Consider the following 26,497-nt stretch of genomic DNA (forward strand, 5'->3'; position numbering starts at 1 on the left):
ACAAGGCACCGCTGTAACATTTTGACATGCTAAATGCTGTATATGGTCATGACCACTTCCCCGTGAAGACGGCGGAGGTGGATTTGACCATCTGCAGACCTGACGGGCAGAGCTGTCAAAGATGACCTGCCACGTCAACACAAGGCAACAATGTCACCACTATTTTATGTTTTTTACTTGAAGAGTTTTGAGAACTTACCGCCCAGAAGAAACTGACTTAAGTGAACCAACGTTTTCAAACAGTTGGGCCTTTGCTGCCACACTGAAAAATAATTTTAAAGTACAAGTTTCATTAAAATCCATTAGAAAATCATGCAGCTCAAAGTGAAATTCAGGGTTATTAGTTAACCCAAACAGAAAAATTAGCTAACATTTGTCCCCAAAACTTGACATGAATTTTAATTGTTTTAAGCTTTAATGTGGAAGAAATTTTTAGATCTAGTCTCTAGCTCACCGAGTACCAGACAGTAATAAACCTATAGCTACTTCCTCTGGGGATCTTACTGCCTGTATTTTTTGTACCTGAGAAAACCCTGGGAGCAGAAAAAAAGGAACACTTTTTTATTGACTCCCGTGGAGCCACAAGGGAAGAGTCACACGAACAAGACAAAAGAAAAACTGTTTTGTGTTCTGATAGCTAAGACAAAACTAATTCTAAAATTGTTTCATGTATTTTTAAAATATTTGAACACAGTTCCTATAAAGTGAAAAGAGAGAACTCTGAAAATATGACCAATAAATAAATTTGTTTCAAATCATGATGAGGGAAAGGCATCTATTTGAAAAGTGAGACTATTGGGTAAAGAGTGAAAAGAACTAAAACTAAGGTACCCTAGATAATTAGAAAAACTCCTATATTTACTAGAAGAGAATATAAAATTCTTTGAATGATTTTTTAAACTAGATATTTAAAAACTATTTTATTTCTTTAAATGACAAACTTTTTTCCTAGAGCTGAGCCATTTGATAATCTGAAGGATCATTTTACACCTAATACAGAACATACAGTCTCTACATCTTAATTTCTACTTTATCAGTAAAAATCACAAAATAGAAGCTCTTCTCTTTCCCCCACAAAGGATAGAGTTTATATTCTCCCCATCTTCCTTGACATATTTGGCTTAAAATTTAATTTCCATTAAGGGCTAGAACTATACACACCAGAACTAGAGCAGACAGAGTTACAAATATATCTTCCTATACTGTGGTAGCTGGATTTCTGAACATGAGAGATAACATATGTGAAACGCACTCTGAAACCAAAGGTTCTTGTCAAAGAAAGGGATGTACTAATACATTTAAGATGCTGTTCCTATGGAAAAAGGCTTAGTAGAATGCCTTACTGGACTTACAATGAATAATTAAAATGTCAGGAATACCACCATGTTAAAAATGGGCATGGCATAAGAGAAATAGCACAAACTCAAGTTGGAGAACCCTGGGTTACAATCCCAGCTCTGCCACTTACTAGCTGAGTGTGTGTGGACCTTAACTTTCCAGTATTAGTTCTAATTATCTCTAAAACAAGATTTATACTACCTACTGCAGAAGGACACTGTGGACCTGAAAAGAAATGACAATATGCAAGGATGCTCAGTAATAGCTCATACAGCATTTGGAAAAGCTCAGCAAGTCAGGAAAATCAAATGAAAGGGAGAAAAACTTTCCTCTTTGGATTCTCTTACTTGCTTTTCCAGTTTCTCATTTTCTCCTCTTTGCCCCCTTTCTGTTCTCATCTATACACCCTACCCTCTCGGCCTTTACACCTCTGGGTCATTTCTTTCAATTAGAAGCACTCCCTCTTACCTTTCATGTTCCCTGTTCTCTCGGAGTTGTTTAAATCAGTGAGTACGCAGGTAGGGGAGACATACGATGGAGAGGAGAGAAACCCAACCCTCACCAGACAGAAAGCAGCTATATTTCTAACAAAGAGAGGGAGGATCAAGGATACGGGCAGTCCCCACAGCTGAGTGGTGGATGTTTAGCTTTTATAGGAAGGCGTCTAGTTTCAAAACCCCAAACCACTATATTATACATCTGTTTCCATGTCTTTATATTAAGCCATAGCTCTGCTTCTAAGGAAAGTGGCTGAAGAGTCTCCCCATGAGATTTTATATGTCTATCCTAAGCGTACTAACTTTCACATCACTTGTAAAAGAGGACAGGGTCCTGCAGAAGTTGATGGCACCCACTCCACAGATGAGCATTTGGCTGTGGGAACCCTAAGGGTTCTTTTGCACACACTCAGCCCCTGTATACCCCTGGGAGGCACAGCAAATAGCAAACAAAGGCTCTCTCACTTACACGGAGCCGGGTCGCTGGTAACCATTGCTGGAGGCAGCGTCTAGCCTTAACTTCCTGCACATTTTGGGAGGAAGGTCTGGGTTTGGCGGGGCTTTGGGCGTCTCTTTGGAACCTATGGAAGTTAAGCTTTGAATGGATCCACTGTAGCTCTTGTTTCCTAAAGAGAAAGCCCAAGAAAACAGGCAAGGTGCTATTAGACAAAATAAGAGCCATAACACAGTCCATGCGCATAACAAAAGGAGGCATTTTTCTCTGAGCCCAAATGAGAAGGGACGGAATGTTCTCTGAGCACAGCAGCCCATCACTCTGGGAGATCACAGTCTACCGTAATTACAAAGACATCACCTCACAGAGGTGGAAAGATCCAGGGAAAATATCAGAGCATACAGGAGTTTTAAAAATCCGAGCTCAGGAACAAAGCAGTTAAGCATTGTCTGTCCCTTTACTATTAATTTTTCCCTCCTTAACCATGCTGAACAATCCAGCAGGTGACACAGGGACAATGACATCCTGCACAGGCTCTATGCTGGCTTACCTTCCGCTGCAGAGATGGATCTGAGAGAGGAAGCTGAGGCTCTTTTCAGTCCTGAAAGCCCATAAGGCCCTTTCTTGGTCAGGTCTATGGGTGGGGACACATCCCCTGGGCTAGCGACCGAAGTGACACTCTGGCAATCTGATTCTGCATCTGTTTTGGTTGCATCTTCTCTAGAACTTGACTCAGGACTAGTTGTCCAGAGACCAAGACTTTTCTGTCCATTGGAAGGTGATGGGGATGCAATCCAAGGAATCCCTCCAGATTTCTCCCTGGGAGGGCAGGAAGCGGACTTTGTCGTGCTGTTTTGTTCAGAGGAGTGAGAGGAAAGTGACTCAATGCTCCCCATGGGTGTGCTGTCCGGGCTGCTGCTATAGGAGTCGCCTGAGCAGGGGCAGGGGTGGGAGAGAAAAGAACAGTGGCTCTCTGTTGAAACCGGCACCCCCAAACCCTTCTGTTCTCCAGCTCTCATGTGCTCCGTGGCCACCTGACCCCACTGAAGTGATAGGCCTTTACGTGCTATGGAGGACTGTTCCTCAGTTCTGGAGAAAGGCTTTAAAATATGCATTTGAACTTGGTGAACACTTTTTTCAATACTATTCAAGGGAGCTTTTATATGTGCCCTGCCCATATGAAATAATGTTATTTCTTGAAGCATTAGTGGGCTGACCTGAATTCAGACAAAATTTGCTTCTGAAACAGGACTCACAAGTATGAAAAATAAAATTTCTTGATGATATTAAAGAAATCAATGGAAGGGGGAAATGCTGAGACATATGTCTGCCTTCCTTTACTTTTCTGATCTTAGGTGATTCTGAGTTACAATGGTATCTGAGTCCTCCTCCATGCAAAGGCACCATTAACAGTCAGCTGCAAGTTATAAGCTCCTCAAAATTTTTAAAGAAAGGATTTTTCTCCTCTTTCTGCTAAGAATGTAGCAACATAAGAAAACTGGCTATTTTAACTGGCTGTATTTTTTAATGTTTCTACAAGTATGGTATAAGAAAAAAATCAGAGAAACTGTAATAAAGTATTCAAATAGTAGATCTAAATTAAAAATTAAACACTGATTGTGGGGAAAATTGGGAGTGTGGGGAGAGGGTTGGGAGTTGAAAATAAAATGAAAATGGCCACAGTTTAACACATGCTTTGGGCTCAAGCTGCCACACACCTTATGGTGGGGCTTGGCTCAGAATAGTAAGTTAGCGATAATGTGTGGTGTAGATTCTCTTTTTATTTCTTTTCTCTCTGTTTCAGACCCTTTGATACCCAAGAGATGATGATTTAAGAACATAATGTGAAAGGAAGAAAGAAAATGACTGCCTCAGCCAGCCTTTCTCTTGCTTTCTTCTCTATGACTTTGACAATAGGACAAAACCTCCTACGAAGTAGCACCCGATGTACTTAATCACTGTTACAGAGAAAAAGGGCATTGCGCAAACTATTTTTTCCCTTTGTATCAGGAATGAATTTGCTTGTCCAAGGTACCTTCCAACTATACTGACAGAGACTATGTAATGTGGTGGGTGGGAGGGCAGGTGTTGGGACAGCAGTACCAGTAAGAATATCTTCTATTTCTACCTAAGTACTAATAAGCTGTGATAAAGCCGAATTAATGAAGAAGGCATCTCCCTGAGGCCAGTACACTTACTATCGGGTTCTGCCAAGCACGGGGTATACCTCCCTCTGGGCTTCCGGGAGCCTGTGGAGAGGCAGATTGCACGTGTCCTTCGGGATCCAGATCGAGACTGAGGCTGAGGAAGAGGGATGCTTGGGTCTGGGGCAGTATGAAAAATCTAAGTAGAAGAAAAATGGACCGAGGTCAATACAAAGGTGAAATTGACATTTTCATCATAAAATTGGCTTTGAGAGCTATTAAATAATCTTAGAACTATACGTTACTTCATCAATTGCATGGCAAGAGATGCTTGATACAAAAAATAAATATCCTAGGCGTTTATAACTTTTCCATTTACACTGAGTAATGCTTCCTCTGGGTTTTCTTTTTTATTCTTCCCCATTCCCCAACAGTGAAATTCAGATTTTCCAATAATTTTAAGAAATGTGTCAAATATTAACAAAAGTCTATGTCAAGACACACTGATTCTTTTTACTATGATATTTTCTTTCACCTTCATGCTGAACATAACCTGAGGGGAAGAGGCTCGTTTTGTACCATTCCCCAGCTGAGCAGCCCCTTGCTTCTCAGGAGAAGGTGCTGGCATGCTGTTGGCCCTGAACTGTCAAGAATATGACAAACTGCAGGCAGAGGTCTGAGCACAGCTATAGGATGCAGCCATGCACTCTTGGGTTTTAAGAGCACTTACAGTCTTAGCTAGGTATCAAGGATATCCTTCTACAGGCACTAGAAAGGAACTGGGGAAGGAGAGAGGCGCTGCCATCCTCTCACAAGGACAAGATCAGACATAAATGAATCACAATGTTTAGACCTTCAATGGCTGAGTTTGCTTAATAATCCAATCAACTTGGCTCTCCCAATTTCTCACTTTTATAGTTATTCTAAGATCTCACTCTTTTAAAGAAAGCCTCCTTAGGGATTGGATATAGAGAGAGTTTCAAGACTGTTTCCTGATTATTTTCTTTTGTTTTATCTAAAATATTAGATCTGCTGTATAAGGAGAGTCTAACTCCAAAAAGCTTTAAAAAGTTAAAATAGACTTAACCGCAAAATGATTCTATTTTCTGAGTATGAGTAAAAAACTAATTATATAAATACTAAAGAAGAAAATCTTGACAAGTAAATAATGTCAAAAGAAAGGAAATCATTTACTTAGAGGATTTTGAGAAGCACTTAAAAACTGAACAAGGAAAAAAGAAAATCAAAGTCCTCATGAAGAAGTAATTTATACAAAATTTACAAGACTGACACCAAATAGGAATCTGAGATCACAATGTGAGGGTCATAGGTGATACAAATGCAAAATTTCTTCTTAGAAGCCAGATAAAATTTTATACTTTCACATGAAAATTCAGTCTACCTTTTCATAGTGCTCTATCAGAATTTCAACCACAATATTCTGAAATTTAATATTCATCATGGCAGCCACAGTTTCTTCCTGTGCTCTCATTAGAGTCGGACCAAATATGACACCAAGGTTTGAGACAGTCATGAGATTTTGCTGGCTATGTAGTGACACTCTGCAAATAAGAGGAACAAAATATTTTAAGTTATATGTTTAATAATTATTAAATGTTCTCATCCACTAAACTTATGGCATAAAGTATAAACATGCCATTACAGGCTAACTTTCCCAAATAGTCAGGTTCAGCTACTCCCAACTGGCATTAGTGGGTATAGTCTAAAAAGATGTAAAAAGTTAACACTGGCCAAAGTAAAACATAATTACAAAGGTTAATCTATTGAAGGAAAAAATCTTGATTTCCTAAATTGGGTTCAATCACCCTAGAGAGATTATCAGCTCTTTGGTATTTCCTACAGTACTATACTTCTTTTAGAACAGATGGTTAAGAGTAGACTGGTTGTCAGTCATAATGGCCATCATTAAAAAGCCTGCAGATAACAAATGCTGGAGAGGGTGTGGAGAAAAGGGAACCCTCCTACACTGTGGGTGGGAGTGTAAGTTGGTATAGCCACTGTGGAAAACAGTATGGTGTTTCCTTAGAAAACTAAAAGTAGAATTACCATATGATCCAGCAATCCCATTCCTGGGCATGTAACCAGACAAAACTATAATTCAAAAAGATACATGCACCCCTATGTTCATAGCAGCATTATTCACAATAGCCAAGACATGGAAACAACCTAAATGTCCACTGATGGATGAATGGATAAAGATGTGGTACATACATACAATGGAATACTACTCAGCCATAAAGATGAATGAAACAATGCCATTTGAAGCAACATGGATGCAACTAGAAATTACAATACTAAGTGAAGTAAGTCAGAAAGAGAAAGAAAAATACCATATGATATCACTTATATGTGGAATCTAAAATATGACACAAATGAACCTATCTATGAAACAGAAACAGAATCATGGACATAGAGAACAGACTGGTGGTTGCCAAGGGTGAGGGGGTTGGAGGAGGGATGGAGTGGAAGGTTGGGGTTAGCAGATGTAAGCTTTTATATAGAGAATGTATAAACAACAAGGTCTTACTGTATAGCACAGAGAACTATAGTCAATATCCTGTGATAAACCATAATGGAAAATAATATATATATAAAAAGAATGTGTGTGTGTGTGTGTGTGTGTGTGTGTGTGTGTGTATATATATATAACTGAATAACTGTGTTGTATAGCAGTAATTAACACAACATTGTAAATCAACTATATTACTTCAATAAAAATTTCTTTTTTTTAAAGTAGAGAAAAGGAGTAGACTGGTTGTAATTATATTCGGATTCACTAAACATATATTGAGAACCTACTGCCAGGCATTTTCATAGATAATATTGTACTTAATCCTCCCAGGAAGTCAGTTATTTTCTATTGTACAGATTGTTCAAAAAGAAGCTCCTTAAGTAAAAACGATGTACTTGAGGTCACAGAAAGTTAGGAACAGAGATTTTGTTTCAAATCGGGTCTCCTGACTTCAAGTCAAGAGTACCCCTGAGCTCCCCACATAAGATGACTGGTTAGGGCATGTTTCCATCCTACTTCCCTTCTATCCATCCACCATCCACCATCCATCCAAAACTTCCCTAAGTGCCTCCCTAGCACTGAGCACTGGGCTAGGCAAACAATAAGACAAGGAGATATGGTAGCATCAGTGCTGGCCTGAAAATGAAAATAAAATGAAAGGGCTCTGATACTACTGACCTTAGAAAAGTAATCCCAGTAAACTCTCAAAAATGACTTTGACTAGTTAACTGATTTAATTTGGAAATTGGATGCATTAATAGGAAATCTCATTTATTTAACCAGTCTCCTAGGTTAACCACTGTCTTTTCTATCTCACTCCCAGCCAGGTTGTTAGAATATAAAGTTCTAGGAAGGAACACAAGATAATGTTTATATCTGATTGAGTATGCACACTAACTTCATTCTAGAAACAAAAGTAAAATTTTATGAGGAATCTAGGATTCTGGATTATCCATGCAAATTTTGGCAAAGGACAGGAAGAGCTGACTGTCCCACTGCCTGAATTTTCCCCTTGTGCCCAAGACAGCACTAGCTAAGAAGGTTCTTGGTTAGTATAAGAATTTCATTCCAAGTTTCCTTTTTATACAACCAAATATCATATTAATTGCTTAATATGTATTAGAGAGTCTACTAAGTCATCTGTAAAGGCAGTGAGCCTGTCTGTATTTAAAGCTTGGGTCCTTCCAACTTGGAAGCTGGGTTCAATCAGTCACATTATTTAATCTCTCTCTCTAGGCTTCAGTTCCCTCATCTATAAAGTATAAGAATGACAATCCTTAGAGCAGTGTTGAGAGAATTAAATAAAATGAGTTAAATTGAATAAAATATGGTCTTAAAATAACATTCTTCCCTGTAATTAAATTGACTCTAGGTACTCTTGATGTACTCTAAAATGTAAGAGTTCCTGGTAACATAAGTACCCTAGAATATGACTGAGTTAAGCTCACTGGGAATAAATTTAGAAATCATAAAAAAAACTGGTCTGTTTTGAAAAGGAGAGTTAATGACTATGGTGTTCAGAAGATAAAATACTTTGATCACCTATTTTCTCTTCATTGAATTTCCCTTCTGCTGAGCTAGTCAGTCAGTACAGACCCTTATCATTCCACATTTCAGCCAGTTCTGGAACTCATTCCCTCAACTTTTGTACAAAGCAGATTCCACAGATGTCCTTGTTTTAAAGATAAAGTATTCTCAGAAATACATTAATTATTTATACCATGTCTCAGAGCTAATTAATGGAGATTTGGAATCAGTCATTGGTCCTTTAGGCCAGTGACCAATCCAGGTCACTGATCTTAAATTCTCTTTTCTTAAGTCAATAAGTTGGCCAGGGACCAAGAGTGTTATTTGTTTACTTAAGTAAGTCATTGGTGATGTGGGCACACATTCTACTGCTGCTGCTCAGACAGTGGAGACTGACTTTTTACAGATTCAAGAAAGAGCCAGGAATGGTGGTGAAGGTTGGGCTGAAGAATTTTAAGTACTCTTCAGTGCCTAGACACTCTCTCTCTGCTATTTCCTGTATCACATTCATAATTAAAGGTGAAACTTGTGTTCATCTAACATTCTGAATAATTAAGCAAAAACATTTTATGTAAAACTCATGAAACTTTAAAGGTACATTTTAAAAGGCTTTGCTAAAAAATTAGCTTGAATACAGCAAGAGAATGCCCATTAAATACAGTATGGATAACTTTCATGAAGAGGTCACAGAACTCAAAAACATAATTCAAGACTATGTAATTCTGACCAAGGATAGTGAGTCCCTATTCATTAGCCTAAAGAGGTGTTGATATGGGCAATAGTTAAAAATGAACTTGAAATGAAGTCATTCCTAGTGGATTTTCTTCTTATTTCAAGGAGGGTAAATTCATATTATCTCAAAGTCTGCAAGTTAAGATGAGACTGATTAATGTACATCCCTGTTTCAAATGTGCATGGCTCAAATTAGGATACATTGGGTTACTACTTGTAGCAAACAAGGAAGGATTAATCATTTGATTGTGAATCGTGGTACTCATTAAGACAAAAAAGGTTCCTATTTGTAAATGAGGCTATAAGGGAATTTTTAAGTAAGTTTAAAACCTGAATTTCGACTTTTGTTTCCAGCAGCATGGTTAACAAACTTCTTGATTAAATGTGTGTGTATGTGTGTGTGTGTGTGTGTGTGTGTGTGTGTGTGTGTGTGAATCAAGATAGATCTGTGATGGCTAAAGTTACGTGTCAAATTTTCTAGGCTGTAGTACCCTGATATTTGGTGAAACATAATTCTAGATATTTCTGTGAAAGTACTTTTAGATGACATTAACCTGAAAATCAGTAGGCTTTGAGTAAAGCAGACAACGGTCCATAACATGGGTGGGCCTCATCCAACATCAGTTCAAGGTCTTAAGAGAAAAAGACTGAGGTCCCTGAGGAAGAAGGAATTGTGCCTCAGACTGCCTTGGATTCAAGCTTCAACATCAACTCTTCTCTGAATCTCCAGCCTGCCTTGAAATCAGCCTCTGCAATTGTTTAGCCAATTCCTTTCAATCAATCGAGCTCTCTCTTATACATATGTGTGTGTGTATGTGTATATATATACATATATGCATATATGTGTGTATATATATACATACACACAAACAATATCCTATTGGTTCTGTTTCTCTGGAGAAACTTGACTAATACAATATCTATCTATCAAGATTTTTAAATACATAGATGAACTAACAGCAGAGTTAGAAAGATCTTCAGAGACCGACAGATACTATAAATCTGGAGAAGGAAGCTAACATTCAAGTGGCAGTTTGACCTGGTACAACCTGGTGACCCTAGTAGAATAGAGAACTGGTCTTCAAACTTTGGGCTTACAATGCATCTAAAAGAACTGGGAAAGAGCTATATACCCCTTCATATATTTTTAAGTTGACATGAAAATTTCCATCATTAGTATAATGGTTGCAAGGATATAATTATTTGCATGTCGTAAACATACACAGGTACACACACACACATATAGACATGTCTTAAAAACAAACTGCCACATCATTTTTTAAGCACACTCAATGGACTCTGTTATAATAGCAAGGTTATAGCTCCATCACACCCTTTAAAAAGACATGAACATGCTTAAGTTTAATAGCTGAACAAGTAATTAAGTGAACAATATAAGTCAGAGAATTACTTGACCAGGTGCTTTATTAAGATGTCCAGCATCTCTCTGTTTTTCTCTGGCAATTTGTGCACCAATGCATGTACAGCCTCCACCCGGTAGTTTTGGTCATCAGACTCTGTAACATAAAAAAGGTTGCAAATGTTCAAATTTTAATTGTATTAAGATGCATACATAAACATTAGTAATCAAAGTATCATAACCACTTCCACCCATTGTGCCTTATAAGCACTGCTTCACATGGTAAGTATTACCACTATCATTTCCTAAGGCTTAGAGACGTTGAGTAATTTGTCCATGGTCTGCAATCAGTAAGTAGAGAAGTCAAGCCCAGTTCTATCTAATCCAGACGTGTGCTCTTAGCCCCTGAGCTGTATACTTCCATACAACCATAATTCATCTCCTCCTTGGGTTTTGCTACACAAGGATAGAATAAAACCTTTAGCTGGGGGCTTCCCTGGTGGTGCAGTGGTTGAGAGTCCGCCTGCCAATGAAGGGGACACAGGTTCATGCCCCGGTCTGGGAAGATACCCCATGCGGCGGAGCGGCTGGGCCCGTGAGCCACTGCTGCTGGGCCTGCGCGTCTGGAGCCTGTGCTCCGCAATGGGAGAGGCCACAACAGTGAGAGGCCCGCGTACCACAAAAAAAAACAAAAAAACAAAAAAAACAAGAAACCTTTAGCAACGTGAGTGATCACAGCAGTTGTTGCAAATGGCCTAATGTGCCAGGCACTACAATACACTCTATCACACTGAAACCTCCAAGTGACTCCATCAAACCAGAGGAAGCAGGTATTCCTTTCCAAATTTTATAGATCCAAAGATGGCAGGGAGTTATTTTTGTGAGGTGTCAGGATTATTGCACAAACAAAGGCCTGGTAGATTTTTAAGCCCACGCTGACAATGGTAAATCTGAAAAGCAAAAAATCATCTAAAGCAAGTCTAGCCTACAAGGCAAAAGCCAAGATGCTGACAAGTCTTCTAGAGAAACTTCTAATGCTTCAGAACAAGGAATCTATTTAATAGTCTCTTACTATAATAAACAGATTCTGGGTTGACTGCTCACCCTGCCAAGCTCTTTCTTCAGAAAATGCCCAACACATAGGGTTTATATTTGGGGACCTTCATCTCTTCTGGGCACAGCTATTTGTACATGAGGTAAGGAAAGAGCCTGGCTTTGGTTGGGCCAAACATGAAGTTTCTCCCAGGCGTTGGAATGGAGACACCAAAACTGATCTGCCTGCTGGATACATGAAAAGGCACATCATGTAAAACCAGGCAGAAAGCCAAGAAAAATCTGTCTGGAAGTGAAGATAAGAATGAGGCAGATATGCAGCAAAGAATAAAAATGAGAGACCCTCCAAAAAGAGTTGGGAGGATGGGCAGAGAAACAACTATTTCCTACTCTGAGCTTCCTGGTTGCAGGCCATGGAAGGCAGGACCCATCCTCTGCCAAGGAGTTCTGAGGGACTCCCCTTAGTCTCTGAATAACTCTCCCTTTTTCCTGAGCTGGATTTCTCTTGCTTGAACCCAAATAATACCTAATTTTATGATCCTTGACCCAGACAAAAGATAAATTCTTATACATAAGACACATTTTAATTATCATGGTAGTGAATAATATGATCATTATTTGTCACAGAAGTGAACAAAAAAAATCTTGTGACCAAATGTTTGCATCAGAACAACCAGCTCATTGAGCCATTCTAGCTAAGTGGATCAAACACTATTTTCTATAAAACAAAATTTTTGTAAGAAAGTGTTCTAGGTTAAGGGTCAAAAAAGCTGGCTTGTAGTCCTGATATTGCTATGAATTTACCAGTGTCCTTGGACAAAGTCACCTGCCCCCTCTGGGTCCTGATTTCCTAGTTAATAAAATGAGGTTGGATTATATGTTTTCTAAGGCCTTGTTCTTCTTACAAAGACAGATTTCTATAAGAGGATGTAGAGTGTAGAGCTTTTTTGTTTTTTCAGGAGAAAGTTAAGTAGTACAGATGTTTATGAGATCACGTGGTCAGTCATGTACACTGGACTGAAAACCAAGATCATTCAGCTTTACCTGACACTTTTGTCAGTAGACAATATTTCCTGTGACATTACAATGTATGGTAAACTAATGCAGCTGATTTCTTTCTTAGACTGTGAAAAATACTCTTGTTACAGTCATACCTCATACATCCTAACAATGAAATGCCAACTCCTAACTGTTACAACTTGTGATGGGCTCAGATGGTGACCTGGCACTTTGAGCCCAATGTTTTACAAGTACACACTTCTAACTTCTCAGGTTACATGATTGTCACTGGCCCCTTCCCCTCCCCCCCCAATTTTGAATTAAGCCTATCTATTCATATCACATTACATTATAGCAGTCACAGATCTAAAGAAACAACATAAATATCTGATCATCATCAAGAAATATAAAAAGAGAGAAAAGGTGCTTGCTGCCTGCCAAAAATATCTGACTCTTTCTCCAGATTTAGGAACACAGCATGTGAGTATGTGTATAGTGGAAGCACTGGCACAACTGACTGTACAGATTTGTGGTCTTGTTTATTTAACCATGAAATTTCTCTTGTAAGAAACTGACATTCACCAATCAAGTAAAATGTAATTCGAATAATTCCTCACAGCTCTTTCTAATCACATCATACTCACCACCCCAATAAGGTCTTATTAAGTAACAAAGTATTTTAGTTCACTCTGTGATTTCTTATAACCATATTGTAAATTATTAACTATGAGAATGACAGTTTCTTAAGCAATAGACAGGAAAATGTTAACTAGCAGGTTTAAACTTACACCTCTAATACATCATAAAACCACATCATTTATAATGCATCCAGTGGTAATGTACTTACTAACAGCAACAATAAAATCTTTGTGTAATTTGTAAGTCATCAGTGGTTCTGCGAGACACCTACAACAGAGAATGAAGCAAATTTTAGAATGGCAGTATCTTCTGATTTCTTCTGACCTTTCAGTGTTTCTTTAAGAATTGGGTAATTAGGCGTATGATGAAGTCCTAGCAGGGAGTCTACAGGTAGTTCTAAAATGCAGACCTCAAAGATACCGACGCCCCTGAGCACTTCTTGCCACCACTGTATTAAAATGGGAGGCTGGGAGACAATTTTTTTTTTTTAACTTTGTGAGAACTATTGGACCATAGGAGCAAAATCCGTCTCAGATATGGGGGCAATAGTTTAAAACTTTTTTTTTTCAAATTCAACTTGTGGTGTCTTAAAAAAATACATGAAAACCCGAATTCAAATCTAACATGAAACAGAAATTATTATTTAGTATTCATAAATTATTGCAGCCTTTTAAGTGTATTGTTTGAACAAGCACATATAAGTTCCAGAACACTAAACATAACCATTACCACCCTGTGCTATTCCACCTTAAGTGAAGGAACTGTGCTAAGGAGTGAAGCTAAGAAACAGGGGCTCCCTGGGATCTGTGGTGACTGCCCAAGAGGGTGACTGAGAAACCACAGCACAGCGGCAAGAGTTAAGCCCCCTCACCTGAGGTAGTTTTTCAGCCCACTTGTTATTGTCTTATTATCCCACAGTTCAATATCAATGTCCATATCAGGAGGGGATTTGGGAGCTGAAAAGAATTAAAATAAGATGTTTAAACCATGCAATTCAAAACATCACTCACACCGTTAAGAAAATGGATACTAACATAAGTAGGTCACAGAGAGAGGCATGTATTTCTTAGAATGCCAATGGAGTTAACTTTAGGATTGTTGTTTGCATGAGTTGGTGCAAAGCTCACTCTGACACTGAACCTCAAAGATTTCTTATGGAATATAGTTTTTCAAATCAGATGTTTGCTAATTGCTAACATCACAGCACACTTACTATGTATTAGGCTTACAAATAAGGAGGTGAAGGCACAGAGAGGTTAAGCAAATTACCCAAGGTCACAAAGCTTTTAACTGGCCCAGTTAAGATTCCAAGTCAGGCAATCTGAATCCCAGCATCCATAAATCTTATGGTACCTCTAGCTAATCAAAGGATACTTGAGGAAAAGTCCAATATTATAAAAAGGGCCCCTTCTCAAATTCTGATTGTTCATCTATTACAATGGACATTAAAAGCTGAATACAAATATTAATTTTAAATATGACTTGAAAATACTCAAAGATAAGCAATAATCTAGATCTCAAAGAAACCTATGGTTTGAATTTTCTTTAAGAATGCAAAAATTAAGTAAGTAACTGGCTTCATCCAAAACTTACAAAATGTGGTATTCATGAGTTTCTGAACTTTGGAGTTCACTCCTCCTATTCGGTAAAGACCTAAAATGGTGATGCCTAATGAGAAGGGAAAATCACAAGAAAATGGCTTAAGATACAGCTTCTGAAGTATAGAATGTTAAAAACTCAGATATATGCCTACACAAATTTGAAAGCTATGCATCCAATTTTACAGTCTAACTTCATCAAACCTACCCTGGAAACACCCATCAGACATATATTTCTTAGGGCAGACATTGAACAGTGATTTGAAAGTCTATGAAGAGCTTAAAAATAGCAAAGTACACCTGCTTATTCACCACTACTTGAATATAAAAAAGCATCCAAGATGGAAAGGGATGATCAGTATTTCTCATACTCTGTTTCCTCAGTCACAGAGTCCTGCATGTTGAACAGTTTGATAGAATTGATAGCTTCACTTTAAAGGTGAGGAAACAGATTCAGAGATTTTAGGGAACCTACTTAACTTCTCAAAACTTCTAAGTGGCAGTACCAAAATTTGAATCTAAGTTTAAAGAACTCCAAAGCCCAATAGGAGGTTTTGCTGTAGACAAGTTTTCCAGGAAGTAAAAGGCAACTGGAGAGGACTTCAGGACCGAGGTCATAACTAGAATGCGGAAAGCTGCTGAAATTGTGACAATGACTAAAATCACTCTGAGATATAATGTAGGGAAAGAGAAGAGCTGAATTCAAGCTCCTTAGGAATCTTACCTTCCTAAAGCTTGAAAAAAAAAAAAAAAAACAGAGTCCATCAATAAGAAGTAAAGTGAGGCTATATTATGGAAATTCATTAAAAAACAAGTATGTCTGTAGTATGATTTTGGTAAACTGAAGTTCAAAGTACAGTTACTTATGTGGTTGTATAACTTATAATTCATATATTACTTAAAATAAATCTCCTGTTAATAACTAAGTACATCCTTATTCTGAGCAGTTTCTATGTAAGAAGGGACCACACAACAGTAACAGTGTACCCATCAGGCAACACTGACCTCTCGTTTCCACAGCTTGAATGCATTTTCTCACAAAGTTGAACCCTGCTTCATTTAAGTACACTGAAAGTAAAAGAAAATCATATTAAGTGTTTATGTTGAACTTGCATTCCTGCTTCAGTTGGCTCTGTAGTTTCATGGCTTGATGGCACAGGGGTTGTTACTGAATTTATCAAATATTTTGGTTAGCATATTAATTTTTATTTGGGGGTAGAAGTGAAGGAGGGAGGTTCACATTCACCAACGTTTTTTATATCAACTTGCTTCATTAGAAACATAGATCTAATAATAATTATATTATTAGATATAATTAATAATTATATTACATAGCTATTCACATATTTTTTCCCATGAGATTCTCAAAACAACATTATGAGGTAGAGAGAAAGCTTTGCAATCTTAAGATGGTTCACCAAGTTGCTGAAAACTGCTTTTCTTTGTTCTAAGATCTAGAGCCACATTTTAACTCAGGTCTCCTGAATTCAAGCTCAATGTTCTAGTCTATTGCATTTTGAATCATATTCAAAATAATTCAAAATATGCTTAGTAAGTCCGCTAAAAATCCCCGAAAGATCCTCCATTATGAAATAGCAATTTATTTTCATTGCTTTTTGACAGATTTTCTTTAGATTTTTCAAATTTTCTTAAGGTTTGGGGGCCAGATCAAGTTAGATTACTTGTTTAGAGAGAAAGGATTTAAAAATACCAAATAACACTCAGAGGAAAAATTTAAAACTTTTTTGATACTATAATAAAATTTTTCATCAGATGTGGTGTATATATTATATTTCTTAATATTCCAAAATCATAATATATGAAGACAATTCAAACCAATAAAAAATTAAAACTGGTTTCCATTTAAAGATGGTAGATTAAATACATCCATGTAACTACACAGATTCACAGACAAAAAAATATATATCAAAAAATTATGCTAAAAAAATAGGTGCCAGGAAAGACAAAAAACTTGGAAGAAATCCTAGACAACGAAAATCACTGAAACTGAATTGACTGAAAAGTTTGAGAAATCTGAGATTAGAAATGAGAAATCAAAAAACTAGAAGTACTACAATGCAATATCACCCCATACCTGTCAGAATGGCTGTCATCAAAAAAACAAAAGAACAAAAACACAAGTAACAACTGTTGCCAAGGATGTAAAGAAAAGAAAATCCTTGTATACTGTTGGTAGGAATGTAAACTAGTGAAGCCACTGTGGAGAACAGTATGGAGGTTTCTCAAAAAACTAAAAATAGAGCTAGCATATGACTCAGCAATTCCACTCCTGGGTATATATCCAAAAAAACCCAAAATATTAATTCAAAAAGATACATGTATTCCAATGTTCACTGCAGCATTATTTACAATTGCCAAGATATGGAAACAACCTAAGTGTCCATCAGCAGATGAATGGATAAAGAAGATGTGGTATATATACACACAATGGAATACTACTCAGACATAAAAAAGAATAGCAGCAATTGGGTATTATGCTAAGTGAAGCAAGTCAGACACAGAAAGACAAATACTGTATGATATCACTTATATGTGGAATCTAAAAAATACAACAAACTAGTGAATATAACAAAAAAGAAGCAGACTCACAGATATAGAGAACAAACTAGTTGCTACCAGTGGGGGAGGAGTGGGAGGTACAAACTATTGGATGTAAGATAGGCTCAAGGGTGTATTGTACAAAATGGGGAATATAGCCAACATTTTGTAATAATTTTGTAAATGGAAAGTAACCTTTAAAAATTGTATAATTTTTTTTTTAAATTAAAAAAATCTAGAGGTACTGACTTGGTAGAATATTTACTATATGTTGTTAGGCCAAAAAATGTCATCTATAGGACAATACAACCCAATTTCTTAAAACATAAAATTTGAGGGTATGAATGTTTCTATTTTCCTAGGAAAAAGCTCTAGAAAGATCATGCAAATTGCAAGTAAGAAAGAAAAGGACAGAGGTAGAAATTGTCATTTTTATTCATTGGATTTTGTAACTATTTTATATATCTTTTAAATTAGTTTTTAGAAATAAAAAATAGATTTAAACATGTAAAAATGCCAAAACTAAAATATATATTGCTACCAATACAAACTGGCTTATTTATTTGTGTGTCCCCAGTGCCCTAGATGTCAAGGGAACAGAACTCAGTGAATGCTTTGGGTGAACTCAACATACAAGAATGAATGGCCATTAATCAAGCATCTTTCTAGAGCTGACTACCTACATGAGAGGGGAGCTTCTTTGGGCACCAAGAAGGGATTGCTTACTTCCAATAAACCAAAATGCCAAGCACAGCATTATAGTATGAATACATTCAGATAATTTAAAATATTTATTGAACATAGGAAAAAAACAGGTAGAATGGAGAAGTAAGGAATCAATTATTAATTTTCATTTTTAATAACAGAAACTGAGCCAAAAAATGTAACCCTGGTAAAAATGATACACTAGCATTTTGTGTCATTTAAAACTGCAAGTTCCTGACATTTATAACATTTGGTTCTTGAGGTCACATTTTTCAACTTTTCAATAAAAAATATTAAAAGAAAGAGAAATCCACTTTTTAAAGATTTCAGTAAAACCTGCCCTTGGCTAAATGAAGGAAAATAACTGTGATATATAAAAACAGATTTTCTTTAAATATCCATTTTGAGAAAAATAAGTAATAACCAGGCTATATCTTGAAGGTATACTGGGATATTTGGTGGCAATAACCTATTCTATCCTAGTAAACCAGTATCACAGGCTAATTATGAAGAAGAAAATCTTACAAACATTCAGCCTGACTGCCAGGTCATTCCATGGGTGCCACTGTCCTGATGTGTCCCATGGACCTTGTGTTTTAGCTCTCTTCACGTGAGTAAATAAAACATTATCAATCAATTCAGAAATGTGAAAAAATACACTGTGTTGGCAAAAATAAGCATGCATTTTTGTTTTGTTTACTTTGAACATCCTTTTCTATTGCCTGAAAGAGTACAGAGAGGTTCCGTGGTGCAGAGGTAGCACCCAGGTTTGCTTAGAGCCAGGCAAACCTGGGATGGATCTCAGCTCTACTATTTACTGCTGTGTGGATGGAAGTGTGCCTATTCACTTTTATGAACTCCAGTTCTTTCATCTATAAAATGAGGGAAATAACAATACCTATGTTAAAGGGTTGTAGTAAGATGAAGACAAAATCCACATGAAGCACTGAAGAGTGGAAAACAATGGAAAAAACCTAATCAGACGCTAGTTTCCTTCCCCATGTGCTCCTATCCACACATCACTGAGAAACAGAAGAAGAAACGGTAAAAAAAAAAAAAAAAAAAAAAAAAGGGTCAGCCACTAGTACTAACCAGATGAAAGAGACAGTAGTTACTCTCCCATTTAGCAGCTGTATTACTGGACACAGTTTTAGCCTCTCTCATCCTCAGATTCCTCTAATGTATAGTAAGGATAATAGTAGCATTGTGTTCACAGGGCTATTCACAGATGAAATACGTTAACATTTGCAAAGCTCCTAGAATAGTACTTGGAATATAGTAAGTGCTGCAGAAGTGTTGGCTGTTATCATCATCTTCATCATTATTGGCTAGAGGAGAATATAAAATCTACATATGTCAATCACATGTATTCTTCAGGCCTGGCTGAAGTCACAGGGGCTTGAGGTACTATCTGCCAGAAGTGTTATTTTTCAGAGGCATACTATATTATTTATTTTTAAAATATTTGGGGCCAGGGCAATGATCTATTTTTTTAAATATAAAATTATTTATTTATTTGTTTATTTTTGGCTGTGTTGGGTCTTCGTTGCTGCACATGGGCTTTCTCTAGTTGTGGTGAGCAGGGTGTACTCTTCGTTGTGGTGCGTGGACTTCTCACTGTGGTGTCTTCTCTTGTTGTGGAGCACAGGCTCTAGGCACACAGGCTTCAGTTGTTGTGGCATGTGGGCCTCAGCAGTTGTGGCTCACAGGCTCTAGAGCGCAGACTCAGTAGTTGTGGCACATGGGCTTAGTTGCTCCGTGGCATGTGGGATCTTCCCAGACCAGGGATCGAACCCATGTCCCCTGCATTGGCAGGGGGATTCTTAACCCCTGCACCACCAGCGAAGCCCACAATGATCTATTTCTTTAAAAAAATGGAGATCAGGCATAAACTACTCAGGCCCTGTGAATCTAGCTGACCACTGAAGAGACAACAAGTTGGATATTCACATATGTGTCCTTATACTCTCATTAAACTTCAATAATCACAATGAACAAACACATCCTCTCATTGGAATGGAACTGTAGTAGCCTGGGATTACTGTTCACTCATATTTGCTGCTCCTTCCTGCAGGAAGATTATGTTTCTCAGCTCCTTCTAAGACAGACTTGGTCATATGATATGTACTAGCCAACAAAATATGAATGGAAGTCACAAATGTCATTATCCATCAGCTAGGGAGAGCTGGTATGTATTGCGGAAGCCTGCCATTTTTCCCCCCCTCTGGTACAAGATCATCAATGTTACAGAGAGAAGGTACTACATGAGCTTGGGTTTTAGAGTAAAAATTATATATAAGAGAATCACAGTTGACCTGAATGGACATATCGCATATTCAAGAGATGAACCTTTATTGTGGTTAAGTCTCTGAGACCACAGCATAACCTGGCCAGTTCTGATTTAATCATGTATAACTTAAACAGATTGTTATGGCAAAAAGGACTAAATGGAATAAAGCCAATCCCACACACTTCGCTTTTCCTTGCTTAACTGGTATTTATCCGAGTTTCTGGCTACTGATTTGTCAATTCATATAAAAAGGCAGCACCCCTTCATGGCTGCCTTACAGACTACTGACCAACAGTGCCTTCATGCAAGCACTCAGCACTTTCTGCTGAGGTCTGAGGAGAAGAAGGCGATATGGCTTAAACAGGTTTTAGCACCCTCTGTCTCCCAGTGAGTGATGGAGGAGGAAGTCACAAGGGGTGGTGCTTCTGAGGGAAGTCAGAGACAAACACATTCGGTACAGGAAACCTTTCCACCTTCCAAAGACAAGAAGGGGTTACTACAGTTAGTATGCTAGTGCTAATGAAAATTCAACAAAAATAGGTCTCTATAGCCTAAAAAAGAAAACCTGGGAACTCCTTAATGTTCAAATGAGAAGTCAGTGGAAGGGGTTCTTACTAAATAAAATCACACCATTAAAAGCTGATAATTTATCCTGATTCTTTCTTTAGTGGAGGGCAAGTACTCCTGCTGCAGCGGTAGAGAGGGGAGCATATCCATCTGTCTGAAGTAGGAACTACTGAATCAGGGCCCAGAGCAGGCAGACAACACGTGCTTACTGATCCATAGCTGGCTAGTTATTGGTTTGTAGCTGGCTTGCTCAAGTGCCCTCTCTGGCTTCTACAAGGGTTAGAGCTTATCAGCTAACAGGAGTTGCTTTTGTCAACTCGTCTCCAGGGCTCTTACCCCAGCCCAGTATCTCTCTGTAGAGAGGACCAGAGGGTTATGCAGAATAAAAACTACCACAAATTCCCAGGAATTGAAATCTTACAATATTAATGATACCTGGCCTTTGGGGGTAAAGAAGAAGATTGGCTAAGGTAAAGAACTTAATTTATTCAATCAAAAGTTAAATAGAAACATTCCTATTTCCCTCCAGCAACTATTCAGGGCTAAAGTTTTTATTGAAACTCAAGTAAAGTTTCCATAAGGCAGTTTAGCAGCACAAAAGCTATTAATCTCAACACAATTCAAAAAGCCATGAGGAGGAAAAAAAAGAAAGAATTGTTTTCCATGCAGCTAACAAAGCAAAAGTCCTTGTACCTTCAATTTCCTAGTAATTAAAAACCCAGCATGTCCTTACAGATGTAATCTACTTGGCCTTACAATACATTCTCAGGGTTGACAAAACAAAGCAGCACTTGTCTGTAATTTCCAATTCACATTTCTAGTCTGCCATTTCAGATTAAAAGGCCCCTATCACAGACAACTAATATCATACTATACGTGACTTGAAAGAAACAGGAAAAGAAGATGAGTGAATTTAATGGCGTTTGTGGTTCCCACAGGACATTTTCTCTTTTCCCTAAAGGTAGCAGCTAACTCTCCACAGCCCCAGCCCAAACTATTTTCTCTTCCTGCTCTGCCCATGAAGAAGACTTGAGCTCTGACCCTCTTCCTGGGTCTCAGTGATGGAAACAGAACTATATTTGCTCAGTGGCCTTGGGGAGAAGAACTGAGCTATCTAAGCAGTAGGAAGTGCCAAAACATTTGTGACAGATGGCACTTGCCAAGGATAAGAATGAGTTCACTTTTTCTGTTTGTTGCTGGGGAGAAGACATTCCTTGGGCACACATGGGAAAAGCCACTGAAACACAGAGTGGTAGAAATTTGGAGTTGTTGGGCAATTATAAAATTATCTTCTAGTCCAATCCCTTTGATTTTGTACATGAGAACTGAATGTTAGGAGACTTTACCACTACACAGCTGAGTGGTGACTTTTAATAGAAGCAACATCATTTGAAAGAACTTCCTTTTTCTTATTCACAATGATTGGAATAAAGTAGTTCCAAAATGGAGTATCGTTGAACTGAATTGCATGAGAGAATGAGAACTAGAAACCTTTCCTTTCGCAATTCCCAATTTCTCCAGACCTAGGGTAGAGGGACCAGCTGAAAAGCCACCAAATCAAATGTATGTATGAGTGGGGACAAGGCTCAGGGCACCAAGAGACACTGCCAGAGAAACAAGCCTAGGAAAAAAAGGCAACTGCCTCTGTCCCTGTTAACAACTAGTCCCATGATGAAAGTCTCGCGACAGAAAAGGTGTCTCAAGACAGATAACTTGCTTCTTTGAAAAATGAGCTCAAATGACGGAATTATATTTTCAATGGCACGGTTTGAGGAACAGTTTAGTTCTAATCTTTTTTTTTTTTTTTTTTTTTTTTTTTTAGTTCTAATCTTAATTGAGTGATAATCTGTGTAGTAAGCACTCTCAAAATAAATCCATTCCCAAAGTCTTATAATTTCAAGAAAAGGATACTGTGGTATATTTTACAATCGGAAAAGTATCTGTGGATTTAATATACTGTAACTGACCAATGCTCTAGCTTTTTAACTTGATGCTTTTTTCATAAAGACGAGTCAAATCTTCCTTCTCTACTAAATTATGCTAGTCTCATTTACAGCATCTAGATTCTAAAAATAGTAAATTAAGAGTAACCACAAAGTAGGGAGACTTTTTCAGGTTAGGCTTGTAAAGAGTCTCATTACAGTCACAGCACAGTTTCACTCTCCATTGAACAGCATATGTTCTCTGTATATTCACAGTATAGCCTTATTTTAGGACACTAGATAGTTCTTCATCTGTCTGTTGCTTTTAGGGTTTTAAGTGAAAGCACAGACTACTCCCAATTGCTGACATTCAAAACAGTTTTTTTATCTGAGTTTTATATTTTACCATCCTAAGCTTGATTGTTATCTTCCACAGTTCAAAAACACACATGCCCAGCAAAACTGAGTTTCCAAAGGATAACAGGAATAATTTAAGATAAGTGGAATCCATCTGAATTACCAAGGCTATAAAGAAGCACTTCTCAAGATGGCAAATGAATCAAGGCTGGTACTGGTTTCAAATACCAACTGTGAGAGAAGTTACAGACTAAAATTGACATAACGCCACCTTGGGGGAGAGTCAAGTGTCAAAAAGGGACATAGATCTCAGAAAACAAAATGATGTGTAGAAAAATGATGGAAGGGGCAAACATAAGGAAGATACAAGCTGCTGAACTCATAACATAATGAACTCGCATGATTTATTCAAGATCAGAGAGAGAGGTTTGAGAACTTCACAATCACTGGCATATAATTTTGAACTGAAACAAATAAAATTCTGGACCTATTACTAGGAAGAAAACATGATGCTACTCTTAATATGATCAAGTACTTGAATCTGGAATACTGTTTAGCATAAAGATATGTCTTAGGAGTCATTAAATCACTGGAAAAATAGTGGCTGATAAGACACATAATAAAAGAGAAAGGGGTAAAATTACAGCCTGAGGAAGAGATTCAAAAGTACATTAATAAATTTTAGGCCTTGATATAGTAGATTGTTCAAAATTATATGCAAAAAGATTAAATTCTGAGGACTTGGAAAGGCACTTCATTGCATGTTGGATTGAAAATGTTTAGAAAGCCTTCCTCACACAAATTGGCAATACCAAAAAGTCCACCCCACAGCAAGGGGGAGCTTAGTTGTAGAAGGTACAATCAATCCTGTGCCTCTACTAGTCAGAGTTTCTTTTATTGGTGGCATTTGCCATAGTCTTGACTTTTAAAACAGAGTACTGATTCTGTTCAGGTAAGCAAATATGAATCTCCAAGAATGTGTAAAAACAACACAAAACAAGTGTAATTCTGGATAACTTGGCTTTATACCAACGTAGCAAGACCTTTTGAAATGACCACGCAATTTCACATGTAACTTTTTAGAACATTTAGAATACTTAAAAAGATGTTATTTTCTGCATTTATAAGCAAATTTACTAGACTACAAAAGATGCCTGGTGTTTAGGAAGATTATATTTTGCCAGAATCACAAATTTGTCTCATTAGGGTGTTGAGTTTGAGAGAATGAAGTTTACTAGTTTTATATTTATAATTTGACATGTCTGTAGAAGCTTGATTGATTAAATGTATAAGTGGGAGAATTTTATCAAATTTATGGAAAAATAAAGAAGTGAAAGTGACTTACTTTTAAAATTAGTACATTTATAAAAAAGAGCTGTATGTTGATTAAAAATAGGATTAAAGAAAAATTATGGCTTAAGACAAAATAATAAAAATAAAACTCAAAAATAGGTTTAAGATTTATAACTTCAAGTACTACCTATTAATAGAGCAAAGGTAATTTAAAGATTCTTTTCATGATCAAAATCTCCCCCTAGGCAATAAAAGCCTAATGGCACTGAGTAAGAATAAGAGCAAATATGTGCTGAGCACACATCTCAGGGAAGGCCTGCATGGAGAACTATGGAGGAGAGATGGAATCTGTCACCAGGAGTTCAGGGAACTGGGTGGAAAACTGATACATCATATCAAGAGCCAGAATGTGATAAATCATACAAACACATGGACTCTCAGACACTTATTTCTCTGAAACACGTATCAATTTATAATTACACATGGTGGCATAGTGAATGTTTCAGGTGCCTAAGACTACAGGAAAGCTGATTTCCAGAAGAGTGAGTCTTTACTACAAGATGCCCAAACTCCCTCCATCACAGCATAAGTACATTTGATAACTTTCTCACTCAAATTACCTAGTTATGATAAAAACCCTAGTTCCAAGGTGCATTAAGTATCAAATATATTCTGATTGACTTGACCACGTCCCCATTCAAAGCCTCTATTCAATATCTTATGTATATATTCATTTGTTTTTCAGGAAGGATTTGTCTTTGAGTAGGTTCATTTGAATTTGAAAGGACTATCTTTATACTGGATATGAACAATGAAACCAATGTTAGAAAACACATTTCAAACTCTACTCAAATGCAAATTACACAACAGATTACTTTTTAGGTAATTGTTTAGAATGAACATTCAGTACTTACAAACCTCTTATCGCTTGGTTAATGTTTCCTTGATTAGATAAAAGTGGGCAATTAAAGATTTTATACTAATCACTCTGATTGGCAAAAAAGAAAGGAACACAAGAATAAAAACTGGAAATATTATTTTAACTCTTTAACGTTAAAGGTATTTTAAATTATGCATTTTCTTTTGATAATTTCTGAAATTAATCACTAGGAAGCATTTCATCCAGGTAAAATGATAGGCTTTTGAATGCACTCAATATTTATTACTTTCAAATGAGTGCTTTCCCAGTTTTTATTGTTACTCCATTCTAACTTGTATTTTAATAACAATCCAAAAGTCAGGCTTATTAAGGCTGTTTTAAAAATAAATTTAGACATCATGGAAGTCAACTGAGTTAAATAAAATTTGAAAATGCTTTAAAGGATATACACATAACCTTAGAAACATATAAAATTTGATTTTAAATGTCAAATAATTTGTATATGTAAATTACATATGAAGATACCCTAAACTAACCAAGGATTAAAAGTGGCAGATGACTAAAAAGGATTCAGAATATGATGGAAAATACATAAAATGTGTTCATTCAGAATGGTTTGACACAAATTCAGTAATAATACAGCCACAACATGTGTTCCTACATATCCCATGTGTTATGACAATGTCCTTATACTTCACAGTCTTGGGCACAATCCCCTAAAATTAGCAGTGTTCATATCTTCAGTTTTGTAAAGTAGAGCAGAGAAAATAAGATAAAGAAACCCTCTATTGCCATTAAAAAAAAAAATCAAACAAAATATCAATTGCCTCAAATCCCTTTCTGGGATAAAGCAGGGTACATACTTATTAGTAATAAACACCAAATAAATAAAATAATTTTGGTTACTATAAAGCCCAGTAGTTAGTGGTTTTAACATGAGAAACTTTGAATGAAAATTTCAAATTTGCTTAGTACCATCAGATCAAAGGTGTACTACTATGATTTTTCCAGAGTTAACTTTTAATATCACATTAATACCTCTGTGATAAA

The 26,497-nt window shown here is 37.0% G+C and overlaps 1 protein-coding gene across 3 annotated transcripts in view; it reads right to left on the reverse strand.

The window, feature by feature from the left end:
- Positions 1 to 26,497, reverse strand: part of ARHGAP42 (Rho GTPase activating protein 42) — a gene marked incomplete at both ends in the record, with an annotated part of 296,405 nt that overhangs the window by 10,750 nt on the left and 259,158 nt on the right. For 2 of the 3 annotated variants that reach the window (XM_079708720.1, XM_079708718.1), the window contains 10 exons: positions 200 to 262; positions 2,305 to 2,461; positions 2,840 to 3,220; positions 4,488 to 4,632; positions 5,836 to 5,995; positions 10,637 to 10,742; positions 13,485 to 13,543; positions 14,148 to 14,232; positions 14,870 to 14,944; positions 15,880 to 15,942. In XM_079708720.1, coding sequence (XP_079564846.1) covers positions 200 to 262; positions 2,305 to 2,461; positions 2,840 to 3,220; positions 4,488 to 4,632; positions 5,836 to 5,995; positions 10,637 to 10,742; positions 13,485 to 13,543; positions 14,148 to 14,232; positions 14,870 to 14,944; positions 15,880 to 15,942 — 1,294 coding nt within the window. The remainder of the gene's footprint in view (positions 1 to 199; positions 263 to 2,304; positions 2,462 to 2,839; positions 3,221 to 4,487; positions 4,633 to 5,835; positions 5,996 to 10,636; positions 10,743 to 13,484; positions 13,544 to 14,147; positions 14,233 to 14,869; positions 14,945 to 15,879; positions 15,943 to 26,497) is intronic. The other variant, XM_079708719.1, reaches the window with a different exon arrangement.

Source organism: Hyperoodon ampullatus (assembly GCF_949752795.1).
Source record: "Hyperoodon ampullatus genome assembly, chromosome: 7".
In the NCBI taxonomy this organism is placed as follows: Eukaryota; Metazoa; Chordata; class Mammalia; order Artiodactyla; family Ziphiidae; genus Hyperoodon; species Hyperoodon ampullatus.